We start from the raw sequence: 18,855 nt of genomic DNA on the forward strand, positions 1-18,855 counted from the left end.
TGTAACTATATAACTATATAACTATGTAACTATGTAACTATGTAACTATATAACTATGTAACTGTATAACTATATAACTATGTAACTATGTAACTATGTAACTATATAACTATGTAACTATGTAACTATGTAACTGTATAACTATATAACTATGTAACTATATAACTATGTAACTATATAACTATGTAACTATGTAACTATATAACTATGTAACTATGTAACTATATAACTATGTAACTATATAACTATATAACTATATAACTATGTAACTATGTAACTATGTGACTATGTAACTATGTAACTATATAACTATGTAACTGTATAACTATATAACTATGTAACTATATAACTATATAACTATATAACTATATAACTATGTAACTATGTAACTATGTAACTATATAACTATGTAACTATGTAACTATGTAACTATATAACTATGTAACTGTATAACTATATAACTATGTAACTATGTAACTATGTAACTATATAACTATGTAACTATGTAACTATGTAACTATGTAACTGTGTAACTATATAACTATGTAACTATGTAACTATGTAACTATGTAACTGTATAACTATGTAACTATGTAACTATGTAACTATGTAACTATATAACTATATAACTATGTAACTATGTAACTATGTAACTATATAACTATATAACTATGTAACTATGTAACTATGTAACTATGTAACTATGTAACTATATAACTATGTAACTGTATAACTATATAACTATATAACTATGTAACTATATAACTATATAACTATGTGACTATGTAACTATGTAACTATGTAACTATGTAACTATATAACTATGTAACTATGTAACTATATAACTATGTAACTGTATAACTATATAACTATGTAACTATATAACTATGTAACTATGTAACTATATAACTATATAACTATATAACTATGTAACTATATAACTATATAACTATGTAACTATATAACTATATAACTATATAACTATGTAACTATATAACGATGTAACGATGTAACTATATAACTATGTAACTATATAACTATGTAACTATGTAACTATATAACTATATAACTATATAACTATGTAACTATATAACTATATAACTATGTAACTATATAACTATATAACTATATAACTATGTAACTATATAACTATATAACTATATAACTATGTAACTATATAACGATGTAACGATGTAACTATGTAACTATGTAACTATGTAACTATGTAACTATATAACTATGTAACTATGTAACTATATAACTATATAACTATGTGATTATGTAACTATGTAACTGTATAACTATGTAACTATGTAACTATATAACTATATAACTATGTGATTATGTAACTATGTAACTGTATAACTATGTAACTATGTAACTATATAACTATGTAACTATGTAACTATGTAACTATATAACTATGTAACTATGTAACTATGTAACTATGTAACTATATAACTATGTAACTATATAACTATGTAACTATGTAACTATGTAACTATATAACGATGTAACGATGTAACTATGTAACTATGTAACTATGTAACTATGTAACTATGTAACTATGTAACTATGTAACTATGTAACTATATAACTATATAACTATATAACTATGTAACTATGTAACTATATAACTATATAACTATGTGATTATGTAACTATGTAACTATGTAACTGTATAACTATGTAACTATGTAACTATATAACTATATAACTATGTAACTATGTAACTATGTAACTATGTAACTATATAACTATGTAACTATGTAACTATGTAACTATATAACTATATAACTATGTGATTATGTAACTATGTAACTATATAACTATGTAACTATGTAACTATATAACTATGTAACTATGTAACTATGTAACTATATAACTATGTAACTATGTAACTATGTAACTATATAACTATATAACTATGTAACTATGTAACTATATAACTATGTAACTATATAACTATGTAACTATGTAACTATATAACTATGTAACTATATAACTATGTAACTATGTAACTATATAACTATATAACTATATAACTATATAACTATGTGATTATGTAACTATGTAACTATATAACTATGTAACTATATAACTATGTAACTATGTAACTATATAACTATGTAACTATGTAACTATATAACTATGTAACTATGTAACTATGTAACTATGTAACTATGTAACGATGTAACGATGTAACTATGTAACTATGTAACTATGTAACTATGTAACTATATAACTATATAACTATGTAACTATATAACTATGTAACTATATAACTATGTAACTATGTAACTATGTAACTATGTAACTATGTAACTATATAACTATGTAACTATATAACTATGTAACTATGTAACTATATAACTATGTAACTATGTAACTATATAACTATATAACTATGTAACTATGTAACTGTATAACTATATAACTATATAACTATATAACTATATAACTATGTAACTATATAACTATATAACTATATAACTATGTAACTATATAACTATGTAACTATATTACTATGTAACTGTGTAACTATATAACTATGTAACTATGTAACTATGTAACTGTATAACTATGTAACTATGTAACTATGTAACTATGTAACTATATAACTATGTAACTATGTAACTATGTAACTATATAACTATGTAACTATGTAACTATATAACTATATAACTATGTAACTATGTAACTATGTAACTATGTAACGATGTAACTATGTAACTATGTAACTATGTAACTATATAACTATGTAACTATATAACTATGTGATTATGTAACTATGTAACTATGTAACTATGTAACTATGTAACGATGTAACTATGTAACTATGTAACTATGTAACTATGTAACTATGTAACGATGTAACGATGTAACTATGTAACTATGTAACTATGTAACTATGTAACTATGTAACTATGTAACTATATAACTATGTAACTATATAACTATGTGATTATGTAACTATGTAACTATGTAACTATATAACTATGTAACTATGTAACTATGTAACTATGTAACGATGTAACGATGTAACTATGTAACTATGTAACTATGTAACTATGTAACTATGTAACTATGTAACTATGTAACTATATAACTATGTAACTATGTAACTATGTAACTATGTAACTATGTAACTATATAACTATGTAACTATGTAACTATGTAACTATATAACTATGTAACTATATAACTATGTAACTATGTAACTATGTAACTATGTAACTATGTAACTATGTAACTATGTAACTATATAACTATATAACTATGTAACTATGTAACTATGTAACTATATAACTATATAACTATGTAACTATGTAACTATGTAACTATATAACTATATAACTATGTAACTGTATAACTATGTAACTATGTAACTATATAACTATGTAACTATGTAACTATATAACTATATAACTATGTAACTATATAACTATGTAACTATGTAACTATGTAACTATGTAACTATGTAACTGTATAACTATATAACTATGTAACTATGTAACTATGTAACTGTATAACTATGTAACTATGTAACTATGTAACTATGTAACTATGTAACTATATAACTATATAACTATGTAACTATGTAACTATATAACTATGTAACTATGTAACTATATAACTATATAACTATGTAACTATGTAACTATGTAACTATGTAACTATATAACTATATAACTATATAACTATATAACTATGTAACTATATAACTATGTAACTATATTACTATGTAACTATGTAACTATGTAACTGTATAACTATGTAACTATGTAACTATGTAACTATATAACTATATAACTATGTAACTATATAACTATATAACTATGTAACTATATAACTATATAACTATGTAACTATATAACTATATAACTATGTAACTATATAACTATATAACTATGTAACTATGTAACTATGTAACTATGTAACTATATAACTATATAACTATGTAACTATGTAACTATATAACTATGTAACTATGTAACTATATAACTATATAACTATGTAACTATGTAACTGTATAACTATGTAACTATGTAACTATGTAACTATGTAACTATATAACTATGTAACTGTATAACTATATAACTATATAACTATGTAACTATATAACTATGTAACTATATAACTATATAACTATGTAACTATATAACTATGTAACTATATTACTATGTAACTGTGTAACTATATAACTATGTAACTATGTAACGATGTAACTATGTAACTATGTAACTATGTAACTATGTAACTATGTAACTATATAACTATGTAACTATGTAACTATATAACTATATAACTATGTAACTATGTAACTATATAACTATATAACTATGTAACTATGTAACTATATAACTATGTAACTATATAACTATATAACTATGTAACTATATAACTATGTAACTATGTAACTATATTACTATGTAACTGTGTAACTATATAACTATGTAACTATGTAACTATGTAACTATGTAACTATGTAACTATATAACTATGTAACTATATAACTATATAACTATGTAACTATATAACTATATAACTATGTAACTATATTACTATGTAACTGTGTAACTATATAACTATGTAACTATGTAACTATGTAACTATATAACTATGTAACTATGTAACTATATAACTATGTAACTATGTAACTATGTAACTATATAACTATGTAACTATATAACTATATAACTATGTAACTATATAACTATGTAACTATGTAACTATATAACTATATAACTATGTAACTATATTACTATGTAACTGTGTAACTATATAACTATGTAACTATGTAACTATGTAACTATATAACTATGTAACTATGTAACTATGTAACTATATAACTATGTAACTATGTAACTATGTAACTATGTAACTATGTAACTATATAACTATGTAACTATATAACTATGTAACTATGTAACTATGTAACTATGTAACTATATAACTATGTAACTATGTAACTATATAACTATGTAACTATGTAACTATGTAACTATGTAACTATATAACTATGTAACTATGTAACTATGTAACTATGTAACTATGTAACTATATAACTATGTAACTATATAACTATGTGACTATGTAACTATGTAACTATATAACGATGTAACGATGTAACTATGTAACTATGTAACTATATAACTATGTAACTATGTAACTATATAACTATGTGATTATGTAACTATGTAACTATGTAACTATGTAACTATGTAACTATGTAACTGTATAACTATGTAACTATGTAACTATATAACTATGTGATTATGTAACTATGTAACTATATAACTATGTAACTATATAACTATGTAACTATGTAACTATGTAACTATATAACTATATAACTATGTGATTATGTAACTATGTAACTATGTAACTATGTAACTATATAACTATGTAACTATATAACTATGTAACTATGTAACTATATAACTATATAACTATGTGATTATGTAACTATGTAACTATATAACTATGTAACTATGTAACTATATAACTATGTAACTATGTAGCTATATAACTATGTAACTATATAACTATGTAACTATGTAACTATATAACTATGTAACTATGTAACTATATAACTATATAACTATGTAACTATGTAACGATGTAACTATATATTTATGTAACTATGTAACTATGTAACTATATAACTATGTAACTATGTAACTATGTGATTATGTAACTATGTAACTATGTAACTATGTAACTATATAACTATGTAACTATATAACTATGTAACTATGTAACTATGTAACTGTGTAACTGTGTAACTGTGTAACTGTGTAACTATGTAACTATGTAACTATGTAACTATGTAACTATATAACTATGTAACTATGTAACTATATAACTATGTAACTATGTAACTATATAACTATGTAACTGTATAACTATGTAACTATGTAACTATATAACTATGTAACTATGTAACTATATAACTATGTAACTATATAACTATGTAACTATATAACTATATAACTATGTAACTATGTAACTATATAACTATGTAACTATGTAACTATATAACTATGTAACTATATAACTATGTAACTATGTAACTATATAACTATATAACTATGTAACTATGTAACTATATAACTATGTAACTATATAACTATGTAACTATATAACTATGTAACTATGTAACTATATAACTATGTAACTATGTAACTATATAACTATGTAACTATATAACTATGTAACTATATAACTATGTAACTATGTAACTATATAACTATGTAACTATGTAACTATATAACTATGTAACTATATAACTATGTAACTATGTAACTATATAACTATGTAACTATGTAACTATATAACTATGTAACTATGTAACTATATAACTATGTAACTATATAACTATGTAACTATATAACTATATAACTATGTAACTATGTAACTATATAACTATATAACTATGTAACTATATAACTATGTAACTATATAACTATATAACTATGTAACTATGTAACTATGTAACTATGTAACTATGTAACTATGTAACGATGTAACTATATAACTATGTAACTATGTAACTATATAACTATGTAACTATATAACTATATAACTATGTAACTATGTAACTATGTAACTATATAACTATGTAACTATATAACTATATAACTATGTAACTATGTAACTATATAACTATATAACTATGTAACTATGTAACTATATAACTATGTAACTATGTAACGATGTAACTATATAACTATGTAACTATGTAACTATATAACTATGTAACTATATAACTATATAACTATGTGATTATGTAACTATGTAACTATGTAACTATGTAACTATATAACTATGTAACTATGTAACTATGTAACTATGTAACTGTATAACTATGTAACTATGTAACTATGTAACTATGTAACTATATAACTATGTAACTGTATAACTATGTAACTATGTAACTGTATAACTATGTAACTATGTAACTATGTAACTATATAACTATGTAACTATGTAACTGTATAACTATATAACTATGTAACTATATAACTATATAACTATGTAACTGTATAACTATATAACTATGTAACTATGTAACTATATAACTATGTAACTATGTAACTATATAACTATGTAACTATGTAACTATATAACTATGTAACTATGTAACTATGTAACTATGTAACTATATAACTATATAACTATGTAACTATATAACTATGTAACTGTATAACTATATAACTATGTAACTATATAACTATGTAACTATGTAACTGTATAACTATGTAACTATATAACTATGTAACTATATAACTATGTAACTATATAACTATGTAACTATGTAACTATATAACTATATAACTATATAACTATGTGACTATATAACTATGTAACTATGTAACTATGTAACTATGTAACTATATAACTATGTGACTATGTAACTATGTAACTATATAACTATGTAACTATATAACTATATAACTATATAACTATGTAACTATATAACTATGTAACTGTATAACTATATAACTATGTAACTGTATAACTATATAACTATGTAACTATGTAACTATATAACTATATAACTATGTAACTATATAACTATGTAACTGTATAACTATATAACTATGTAACTGTATAACTATATAACTATGTAACTATGTAACTATATAACTATATAACTATGTAACTATATAACTATGTAACTGTATAACTATATAACTATGTAACTATATAACTATGTAACTATGTAACTGTATAACTATATAACTATGTAACTATGTAACTATGTAACTATATAACTATGTAACTATATAACTATATAACTATCTGACTATGTTACTATGCACAAGACATACATGGGCGCAGAAGAGCTGCAAGAGAACACTTACCTGCCTGTTCACAGAATGGACCCCGAGCTGCACCCGTGACAGAGAGTGACCCCCCATGTGTGCCGAAGATACGCCTAGGGACTGGCAGATCTAACCAATGAGTGCAGTGGGGGGGGCAGGGATTCAACACTCTCAGAAGGGTCAGATTCTGCAGAGTCCCCCCGCTGCACTTAGTGGTTCCTCCTGCTGGCCTGTGTATCCTGTGATAATGTAGGGATGGCAGATCGAACCACTGAGTGCAGCGGGGGGGAGCAGAGATCCAACACACTTGGAAGAGCGAGATTCTGCATAGTCTTCAGGTGGCGGATCTCAGAAACCCCGCTGCACTTAGTGGTTCCTCCTGCTGGCCTGTGTATCCTGTGATAATGTAGGGATGGCAGATCTTACCAATGAGTCCAGCGGGGGGGAACAGAGATCCGACTCACCCAGAGGGGTCAAAATCTACAGACTTTTTGGGTGGCAGATCCCTAATTCCCCCGCTGCATTCAGTGGTTCCTCCTGCTGGCCTCTGTATCCTGTGATAATGTAGGAATGGCAGATCTTACCAATGAGAGCAGCGGGGGGAGCAGAGATCCGACACTCCTGGGTCATAGTCTGCATAGTCCTCAGGTGGTGGATCTCAGAACCCCCCTCTGCACTCCATGGTTCCTTCCACTGGCCCATGTGCTCTGTAGGGATGGCAGACCTTACCAATGAGTGCTGCGGGGGGAGCAGAGATCCGACACTCCTGGGTCATAGTCTGCATAGTCCTCAGGTGGTGGATCTCAGAACCCCCCTCTGCACTCCATGGTTCCTTCCACTGGCCCATGTGCTCTGTAGGGATGGCAGACCTTACCAATGAGTTCTGCGGGGGGAGCAGAGATCCGACACTCCTGGGTCATAGTCTGCAGAGTCCTCAGGTGGTGGATCTCAGAACCCCCTCTGCACTCCATGGTTCCTTCCACTGGCCCATGTGCTCTGTAGGGATGGCAGACCTTACCAATGAGTGCAGCGGGGGGAGCAGAGATCCGACACTCCTGGGTCATAGTCTGCATAGTCCTCAGGTGGTGGATCTCAGAACCCCCCTCTGCACTCCATGGTTCCTTCCACTGGCCCATGTGTTCTGTAGGGACGGCAGACCTTACCAATGAGTTCTGCGGGGGGAGCAGAGATCCGACACTCCTGGGTCATAGTCTGCATAGTCCTCAGGTGGTGGATCTCAGAACCCCCCTCTGCACTCCATGGTTCCTTCCACTGGCCCATGTGCTCTGTAGGGACGGCAGACCTTACCAATGAGTTCTGCGGGGGGAGCAGAGATCCGACACTCCTGGGTCATAGTCTGCATAGTCCTCAGGTGGTGGATCTCAGAACCCCCCTCTGCACTCCATGGTTCCTTCCACTGGCCCATGTGCTCTGTAGGGACGGCAGACCTTACCAATGAGTTCTGCGGGGGTACCAGGGATCCGACACTCCTGGAAGGGTCAGAGTCTTCAGGTGACGGTTCTTCCTCTCTCCCTTCTGCTCGCTGACCTGGAACCCCCATGTGATCTCCGGTGCTGGAACTCCTGCCGCTGACCCTCTGAAGGAAGGATGAGGATATCAGCCAGTCAGCGCTGGCCCTTGTCATCCTCCTCCCGGGACAATCAGCGCCATCATATACAATATTCTTCAGGTTTGTCTTTATTCCCAATAAATATATAATATTCCGGATTACAGCGATCCATATACAGTACAAATCATAACATATCGCGTTGGAGGCGGGGCCATGAGCGCACCATTCTCTTCACTGATTGGCTAGAATTGGTCAGTGGTAGAGCAGACCGACCAATGGAGAGCCGCGGCAGCCGTCGTGACTGTCCAAACAGAAAGCCCAGCCCCAGCTCTGCCCTTCCTGGCTGCACCTCGGCTACTGCCGGCCATACACGGGTCCAATTCCCAACGATTTTCATATGAAAATCAGACCTAAGAATAATCGCCCGATTTTCTCTCTCTCTGTTAGTGGGGCGACGGCAGCGGCTGATTTTCATGGTTCCTCCCCATTTCGTTTATCCAGCATGCCGGAAAATTCATGAAAAACGACCGATTTTCGAAATCATTGATGGCGCCATCAGATTACAGAACGAACAACGTTTCGATTTTTGGAAAAAAATCGTTTGGAATTCAAACCACGTATGGCCTGCAATACGGCCTATTTATGAAAACAGACCGACAATCTGCACATTCGTCCTGTGCAAGTGGGGGCATCGAATTCTGCTCAACGACCTTCCCTGCGGGCTGAACCGGGAAAATCCCACATTATGGCCACTAGAGGGAGCCGACAGTCCTAGTATTTATTTCCTGCGATCATCAGCTACATCTAGTGGCCGTAACGCGGAACTTCCCGACTCGCTCTGTTCTGTATGAATGAATAACATTCGACCCGAAGAGGACAGAGTCGGGCAGAATGGGATTGTGCCGCCACCTACACAGCAATATCGCAGGGCGGGCAATCGGCTCGATATATAAATCCCTGAAGACAGGCAGAAGGGGGGTATATATATATATATATATGTGTGTGTATACTTTATATATCTATATACACATCACATACATATACTCAGGCAGACCCTGTATATACGGAATATCTGATCTGTATAATCCGGCGCGCCCCTCGGGGTGAAGTTCCATTCCCTGCATACGGCTCGGCCCACCTACCGCTTCATACTGACCTCTCCAGCACCTCCCCCGGATACATTGGCGCACAGGTCTTCCCCCGAGGAGGTGACGTCATCGCGCTCTCTGCGCTCCAACACCGACCAGTTATAAGTACTGTGGCTGAATCGGAAGGTAGATCCTCGGGGGAGGGTTGGAGTGGTGAGTATACGGCGGGGGAGGGGGCGGGGCTTACACACAAGGTGAGTGGCGGGAACGGTGACAACGTCTCTTTACATCAGAACACGGCTCCGCTGTGAAGCAAATGAAACCATCAGACAGGAAAAGTGTCCGTTTTGGGGGCGAGGAGCGGAGGGGGAACGCTTGGCATGCTGGTCCAGGCTGCGAAGGGCGTGGCATGCTGGGTGTTGTAGTTCAGCTCCCGGAAACCTTTACAAAAATCAAGGAAAGTGCAATTCCCCCATTACAGCATCACAAGGTTCCATTATAGTCCGTCTGGCCCCGCCCACTTCTGCCAATCTTGGGGTCACCTGTACACCTAGGAATGGCTGGGATCACCCCAACGCCCGTCATACACAGTGCGGCACACAGCAGCCTCAGGAGAGAAGCCATGCTTATAGGGCAGTCCCACCCCATACGCAGGACGTCTGCATGGAGGATGCTGTGCAGAATACGGAAGGATGGAGGAGGATCTATGGAGGATTTATGGTGGATCTATGATGGAGCTACGGAGGATATATGGTGGATCTACGATGGAGCAATGGAGGATCTATGGTGGATCTATGGAGGATCTATGGTGGTTCTATGATGGAGCTATGGAGGATCTATGAAGAATCTGTGATGGAGCAATGGAGGATCTATGGAGGATCTATGGTGGTTCTATGATGGAGCTATGGAGGATCTATCAAGGATCTATGGTGGATCTATTGATGATATATGCTGGATCTATGGAGGATCTATGGTGGATCTATGATGGAGCTATGGAGGATCTATGATGGATCTGTGATAGAGCTATGGAGGATCTGTAATGGATCTATGGAGGATCTATGGTGGCTATATGAAGGATCTATGGTGGATATATGAAGGATCTATGGAGGATCTATGGTGTATCTATGATGGATCTACGGTGGATATATGGTGGATCTATGGAGGATCTACGGTGGATCTATGATGGAGCTATGGTGTAGCTATGATGGATCTGTGATGGATCTATGATGGAGCAATGAAGGATCTATGGTGGATCTACAGTGGATCTATGGTGGATCTGTGGAGGATCTATGGTGGGACATCGGTGAACGGGAAGGAGAGGCCACGTGATTGACCAATCAGGGCAGCTTCCTAACTAATGTGGGTGGAACTTGTCCAGATGTTGGCAATCCCAAATTTAGAGTTGAATCCCCTCAAAGTCTGGGGGGGAATGACATAAGGAATGGGGAGCTGGGCACTGCCATTGGGGGTGGACTGGTGGGGGCGGGGCTATTTGTGAACCAATCCAAAAACATTATTTGATATAAATTAATTAAAAAAAAACAAATATCACGAAAATACTCCCCCCCTCTCCGAAACTCCCCCCCACAAAAAAAGTCTAACAACCCCCAATAATAACAGGAACAAACAGAGGCAACGAAGGGGATGATTGCCCAAAGAGCTAGCAATCAGAATTAGTCCAATTTCCTAACTGCCCCCCCCCCTCCGCCCCCCCAAGCAGTGGGTGGGGTTTCCTATCAGAAATGGGTTCCAACAGATCTATGAAGTTCCAGGGGGTCCCTCTAAGGACTGGCCTCCATGGATGCTGGATTGGCCGGGCCGTCCCGGGGGGCACAGAATCACAGGGAGGGTGATTGGGGCCCTCAGGTGGGGGTTACCTGCATGATTGGGGGTGATTGGCACTGAGATGGTGTTACCCATGTGGGCGGGGTTATCCATGTGGGTGGGGTTATCTGTGTGGGAAGGGTTAGCTATATGGGAGGGGTTACCCCGTGTGGGAGGGATTACCCCATGTGGGCGGGGTCACCCATGTGGGTGGGGTTATCAGTGTGGAGTTATCCGTGTGGGTGGGGCTACGTGGGCAGGGTTACCCATGTGGGTGGGGTTATTTGTATGGATGGGGGTTACACCATGTGGGCGGTGTCACCTATGTGGATGTTGTCACCCATGTGGGTGTGGTTACCCATGTGGGTGGGGTTATCTGTAAATGCAGTTATCTGTGTGGGTGGGGCTATGTGGGCAGGGTAACCCATCTGGGTGGGGTTATTTGTATGGGTGGGGTTACCCATGTGGGTGGGGTTATCTGTGTGGGAAGGGTTAGCTATATGGGAGGGGTTACCCCGTGTGGGAGGGATTACCCCATGTGGGCGGGGTCACCCATGTGGGTGGGGTTATCAGTGTGGAGTTATCCGTGTGGGTGGGGCTACGTGGGCAGGGTTACCCATGTGGGTGGGGTTATTTGTATGGATGGGGGTTACACCATGTGGGCGGTGTCACCTATGTGGATGTTGTCACCCATGTGGGTGTGGTTACCCATGTGGGTGGGGTTATCTGTAAATGCAGTTATCTGTGTGGGTGGGGCTATGTGGGCAGGGTAACCCATCTGGGTGGGGTTATTTGTATGGGTGGGGTTACCCATGTGGGTGGGGTTATCTGTGTGGGAAGGGTTATCCATATGGGTGGGGCTGTGTGGGCAAGGTTACCCATTAGGCTGGGGTAATTTTTATGGGTGGGGCTGTGTGGGCAGGGTTACCCATCTGGGTGGGGCTATGTAGGCAGGGTTACCCATGTGGGTAGGGTTTACCCCTGTGGGCGGGGTTATTCATGCCTGGGGGAATAGTCTGAAATGCCCCCCAGTGATTTGTTCGGGACAATCAATGATAAAACAGGTGACAGGTAGCAAAGCCATAAAACTCCTCCCACCTCCCCCAACTCCTCCCCCTCTCCCCCCAATGTCAATCACATGACCTTTCCTCTCCAATACCAAATGGTGGTGATCAATGAAGCCGCATCAGCTCTGGATGGCGGGGAGATCACCCTCCACCCCCCACCAAGGATCCTGACTGACACCTCCCTCTTAGGTGACCCCGCCTTCAATATCATCAACAGGAAGTCAATAGTTAAAAAAAGAACGAACTTAAATTGATACAAAATGTAAAATTCTCCATCATTCAGATCCATCCATTGTGTAATGTGTGATAAAGGCAGAGGTCTCAGGTGACGTCATTGTGTCATGTGTGATAAAGGCAGAGGTCTCAGGTGACGTCATTGTGTCATGTGTGATAAAGGCAGAGGTCTCAGGTGACGTCATTGTGTCATGTGTGATAAAGGCAGGGGTCTCAGGTGACGTCATCGTGTAATGTATGATGAAAGCAGAGGTCTCAGGTGACGTCATTGTGTAATGTGTGATGATAGCAGAGGTCTCAAGTGACGTCATTGTGTAATGTATGATAAAAGCAGAGGTCTCAGGTGATGTCATTCTATAACGTATGATAAAAGCCGAGGTCTCAGGTGACGTCATTGTGTAATGTGTGATAAAAGCAGAGGTCTCAGGTGACGTCATTGTGTAATGTATGATAAAAGCAGAGGTCTCAGGTGATGTCATTCTATAACGTGATAAAAGCAGAGGTCTCAGGTGACGTCATCGTGTAATGTATGATGAAAGCAGAGGTCTCAGGTGACGTCATTGTGTAATGTATGATAAAAGCAGAGGTCTCAGGTGATGTCATTCTATAACGTGATAAAAGCAGAGGTCTCAGGTGACGTCATCGTGTAATGTATGATGAAAGCAGAGGTCTCAGGTGACGTAATTGTGTAATGTGTGATGAAAGCAGAGGTCTCAAGTGACGTCATTGTGTAATGTATGATAAAAGCAGAGGTCTCAGGTGATGTCATTCTATAACGTGATAAAAGCAGAGGTCTCAGGTGACGTCATTTTGTAATGTGAGATGAAAGCAGAGGTCTCAGGTGACGTCATCGTGTAATGTATGATAAAAGCAGAGGTCTCAGGTGACGTCATTGTGTCATGTGTGATAAAGGCAGAGGTCTCAGGTGACGTCATTGTGTCATGTGTGATAAAGGCAGAGGTCTCAGGTGACGTCATTGTGTCATGTGTGATAAAGGCAGGGGTCTCAGGTGACGTCATCGTGCAATGTATGATGAAAGCACAGGTCTCAGGTGATGTCATCGTGTAATGTATGATGAAAGCAGAGGTCTCAAGTGACGTCATTGTGTAATGTATGATAAAAGCAGAGGTCTCAGGTGATGTCATTCTATAACGTATGATAAAAGCCGAGGTCTCAGGTGACGTCATTGTGTAATGTGTGATGATAGCAGAGGTCTCAAGTGACGTCATTGTGTAATGTATGATAAAAGCAGAGGTCTCAGGTGATGTCATTCTATAACGTATGATAAAAGCCGAGGTCTCAGGTGACGTCATTGTGTAATGTATGATAAAAGCAGAGGTCTCAGGTGATGTCATTCTATAACGTGATAAAAGCAGAGGTCTCAGGTGACGTCATCGTGTAATGTATGATGAAAGCAGAGGTCTCAGGTGACGTCATTGTGTAATGTATGATAAAAGCAGAGGTCTCAGGTGATGTCATTCTATAACGTGATAAAAGCAGAGGTCTCAGGTGACGTCATCGTGTAATGTATGATGAAAGCAGAGGTCTCAGGTGACGTAATTGTGTAATGTGTGATGAAAGCAGAGGTCTCAAGTGACGTCATTCTATAACGTGATAAAAGCAGAGGTCTCAGGTGACGTCATTTTGTAATGTGAGATGAAAGCAGAGGTCTCAGGTGACGTCATTGTGTAATGTATGATAAAAGCAGAGGTCTCAGGTGACGTCATTGTGTAATGTATGATAAAAGCAGAGGTCTCGGGTGACATCATCGTGTAATGTGTGATAAAAGCAGAGGTCTCAGGTGACGTCATTGTGTAATGTATGATAAAAGCAGAGGTCTCAGGTGACGTCATCGTGTAATGTGTGATAAAAGCAGAGGTCTCAGGTGACGTCATTGTGTAATGTATGATAAAAGCAGAGGTCTCAGGTGACGTCATTGTGTAATGTATGATAAAAGCAGAGGTCTCAGGCGATGTCATTCTATAACATGTGATAAAAGCAGAGGTCTCAGGTGACGTCATTTTGTAATGTGTGATGAAAGCAGAGGTCTCAGGTGACATCATCGTGTAATGTATGATGAAAGCAGAGGTCTCAGGTGACATCATCGTGTAATGTATGATGAAAGCAGAGGTCTCAGGTGACATCATCGTGTAATGTATGATACAAGCAGAGGTCTCAGGTGACATCATCGTGTAATGTATGATACAAGCAGAGGTCTCAGGTGACGTCATCGTGTCATGTATGATAAAAGCAGAGGTCTCAGGTGATGTCATTCTATAACGTATGATAAAAGCTGAGGTCTCAGGTGACGTCATTGTGTAATGTATGATAAGAGCAGAGGTCTCAGGCGACGTCATCGTGTAATGTGTGATAAAAGCAGAGGTCTCAGGTGACGTCATTGTGTAATGTATGATAAGAGCAGAGGTCTCAGGCGACGTCATCGTGTAACGTGTGATAAAAGCAGAGGTCTCAGGTGACGTCATTGTGTAATGTATGATAAAAGCCGAGGTCTCAGGTGACATCATCGTGTAACGTGTGATAAAAGCCGAGGTCTCAGGTGACGTCATTGTGTAATGTATGATAAAAGCCGAGGTCTCAGGTGACGTCATTGTGTAATGTATGATAAAAGCCGAGGTCTCAGGTGACGTCATTGTGTAATGTATGATAAAAGCAGAGGTCTCAGGTGACGTCATCGTGTAATGTATGATACAAGCAGAGGTCTCAGGTGACGTCATTGTGTAATGCAGCTTGCTGCCACTGTGAGGGGACCATAAATCTCAGCCCCGCCCCCAGACACCGCAATCAGCATCTTCTCTGTACCCAAAGTACCTGGAGTCTCTGTGGCCCCTGGCAGACCTGGGGGGTTGCGGTAAAACATGCGTTTTTGTTGCGCATCGCCGCGATTAGTTCATTTAGAAAGACAATCAGATTAGGAATACAAAAAAAAAATGGCCGCTCTAAACGAACGCAAACCGCGAACAATGCGCAACGAGGGACCAATCAGGTGTGAAGGGGCCCCAGAGTCCAGTCTGACTCCTCCCCTCAGCAACCAGTCAATGTCTCCATTTCCTGCCTTGGCAACAGGAATGGGAGAAGCTGATTGGTTGGTGGAAGGGAAGCCGGGAAATGAGAGATACAATGTAACAAATGTGGGAAACAAATCATTCCGAGGATTCATTGAACGTCAATAATGCGCCAAACCAGCCGGTCCCGGGAGTCGGTGACATGGCCGCCGTGACCTCATCCAGCTCGCCATTGGTTGGATTACGGTGTATTTCCTCTTTGGGGGGGGAGTGGCCTCCTGTTGGAATGACCAGGAAGCCGTTGTCTAGCCGGTCCCGGGAGTCGGTGACATGGCCGCTGTGACCTCATCCAGCTCGTCCTCTTTGGGGGGGGGGGGGGGTCTCCGATTGGAATGACCAGGAAGCCGTTGTCTAGCCGGTCCCGGGAGTCGGTGACATGGACGCCGTGACCTCATCCAGCTCGCCATTGGTTGGATTACGGTGTATTTCCTCTTTGGGGGGGTCTCCAGTTGGAATGACCAGGAAGTTGTTTAGCCGGTCCCGGGTGTCGGTGACATGGCTGCCGTGACCTCATCCAGCTCGTCCTCTTTGGGGAGGGGGGGGTCTCCGGTTGGAATGACCAGGAAGCCGTTGTGTAGCCGGTCCCGGGTGTCGGTGACATGGCCGCCGTGACCTCATCCAGCTTGTCCTCTTTGGGGGGGGGGGGGGAGTGGCCTCCGGTTGGAATGACCAGGAAGCCGTTGTCTAGCCGGTCCCGGGCAATGGCTTCAAGGCGTGAGGTATGGGGAGCGCCTTGACGCTGTGCGGGAAGTGGGCCGGGGACAGACACTGCAGGACCTTTTGCATAGCCGTCAGGTACAAGGTGGCGGGCGTGGTGCCCACCAGGAAGTGGAACTTGTCTTCCCCCAGCAGAGGAGTCCAGAATTGGGGGTTCTCCTTCAGGACCTCCCTCATCTTGAAGTTGGGGGACGGGGAGAAGAGCAGCAAGTAATACAAGCAGAGTTTCTTGGAGTCCACGTTGACCTTGGAGCTCCACAGCTGCTCCAGGATGATATCCAGTGGGGTCTCCCCTTTGCGGTCCAGGAGTTCCGGAGACGCCCCGTTGCCCAGGAGGATGAGGACGGTTTCGGCGCTGAGCAGATCGCAGGCCAGGTGTAGCGGGGTCTTCCCGTCCGAGAGATGGAAGCAGCTGGCTCGGTTGATGTAGGAGCGAAGGCTCGGCAGCTTGTGGGAGATCTCGATGATCATGACGAGGATGTCTCTCCGGTCGTAGGTGACGGCCAGGGCCAGGTGGGGCGCAGCCGGAGGACAGCAGCAGAATTTGACCCCCGGCACTTTGAGGGCTTCCTCCGGAAAGTGAGACAGCAGATATTGGGCGTAGCGCTGGTGATTGTGCACCACGGCGTACATGAGCGCGTCGGAGGGGGAATAGCATCTCAGCGAGGCGTCTTCTTCCCAATGGAAATATTCCATGGTCCTCATCTCCTCCAGCTTCCAGACGGGTTCCTGGTCCCGCACGGCCTGGTAGAACATATAGGAATAGTATTTACATTGCTCGTCCTGCACGCTGACTTGGTTGCTGCACATCGCTGCTCGCCCCGATTGGCCCCCAACAACGGCAGATTTCCTCGCAGGGAATCTCCAGGCGCAATGTTTAGTCCTCCATGCAGTCGTTGATGGGAGAAGGAGGCTGCGGTGGCTTACGACACCCTTGATGAAGGTTCATGTTGCCTCCTGCCGCCGTTAACGCTTGCAATTCTGGCGATAAGGGTCTACAAGAGCTGGAGGAGACCCCCGCATGCAGGTTCCTTGGAGCTGAAGCATCTGATGGCCTCCCCTCCCTCTCTAACCTCTGACAGGAGGAAAGCCTCCCTCCCTCCCCCCTTCTTCTGATGAGTCCTTCCCAGCTGCTTGCTGCAGTGCTCCAAGCCGGTCCCCTTCAGCGTGTGCTGCTTGTATGAGGGAGCTGGGTGGAACATGCATTGGGGATGATGGCAGTGGAGTACACCCCTCCCCCATCATACATCACATGCAGCATTTTCTGCAGGAGAAAGTGGCCTTCCAATGAATCTTAGCTGGTTGGCAAAGAACCCTCAACTTACACAGCATACACAGTGCAATCTGTACCAAAATGAGGTCATGTGAGGACCTACCGACCCTTCCAATGCCACCAACGCAAGGCTTCCTACCGGGAATATGTGTGACCTTCACAAGCCA

At 38.9% G+C, this 18,855-nt stretch overlaps 1 protein-coding gene across 1 annotated transcript; it reads right to left on the minus strand.

The window, feature by feature from the left end:
- Positions 1-16,765: 16,765 nt before the first annotated feature.
- Positions 16,766-18,527, minus strand: LOC149428367 (ankyrin repeat domain-containing protein 9-like). Its single transcript, XM_089667499.1, has one exon. The coding sequence runs from the start codon at positions 18,223-18,225 to the stop codon at positions 17,383-17,385; it is 843 nt and encodes a 280-aa protein (XP_089523625.1). The 5' UTR covers positions 18,226-18,527; the 3' UTR covers positions 16,766-17,382.
- Positions 18,528-18,855: the final 328 nt, after the last annotated feature.

The sequence above is a fragment of the Staurois parvus genome, unplaced genomic scaffold (genome assembly GCF_062004578.1).
Source record: "Staurois parvus isolate SC_StPar_1 unplaced genomic scaffold, SC_StPar_1.0 ptg003297l, whole genome shotgun sequence".
NCBI classification, from domain to species: domain Eukaryota; kingdom Metazoa; phylum Chordata; class Amphibia; order Anura; family Ranidae; genus Staurois; species Staurois parvus.

Bases quoted from the DNA above. Each gene is read 5' to 3' on its own strand.
- LOC149428367 (XM_089667499.1), bottom strand. From the start codon at position 18,225: ATGTGCAGCAACCAAGTCAGCGTGCAGGACGAGCAATGTAAATACTAT.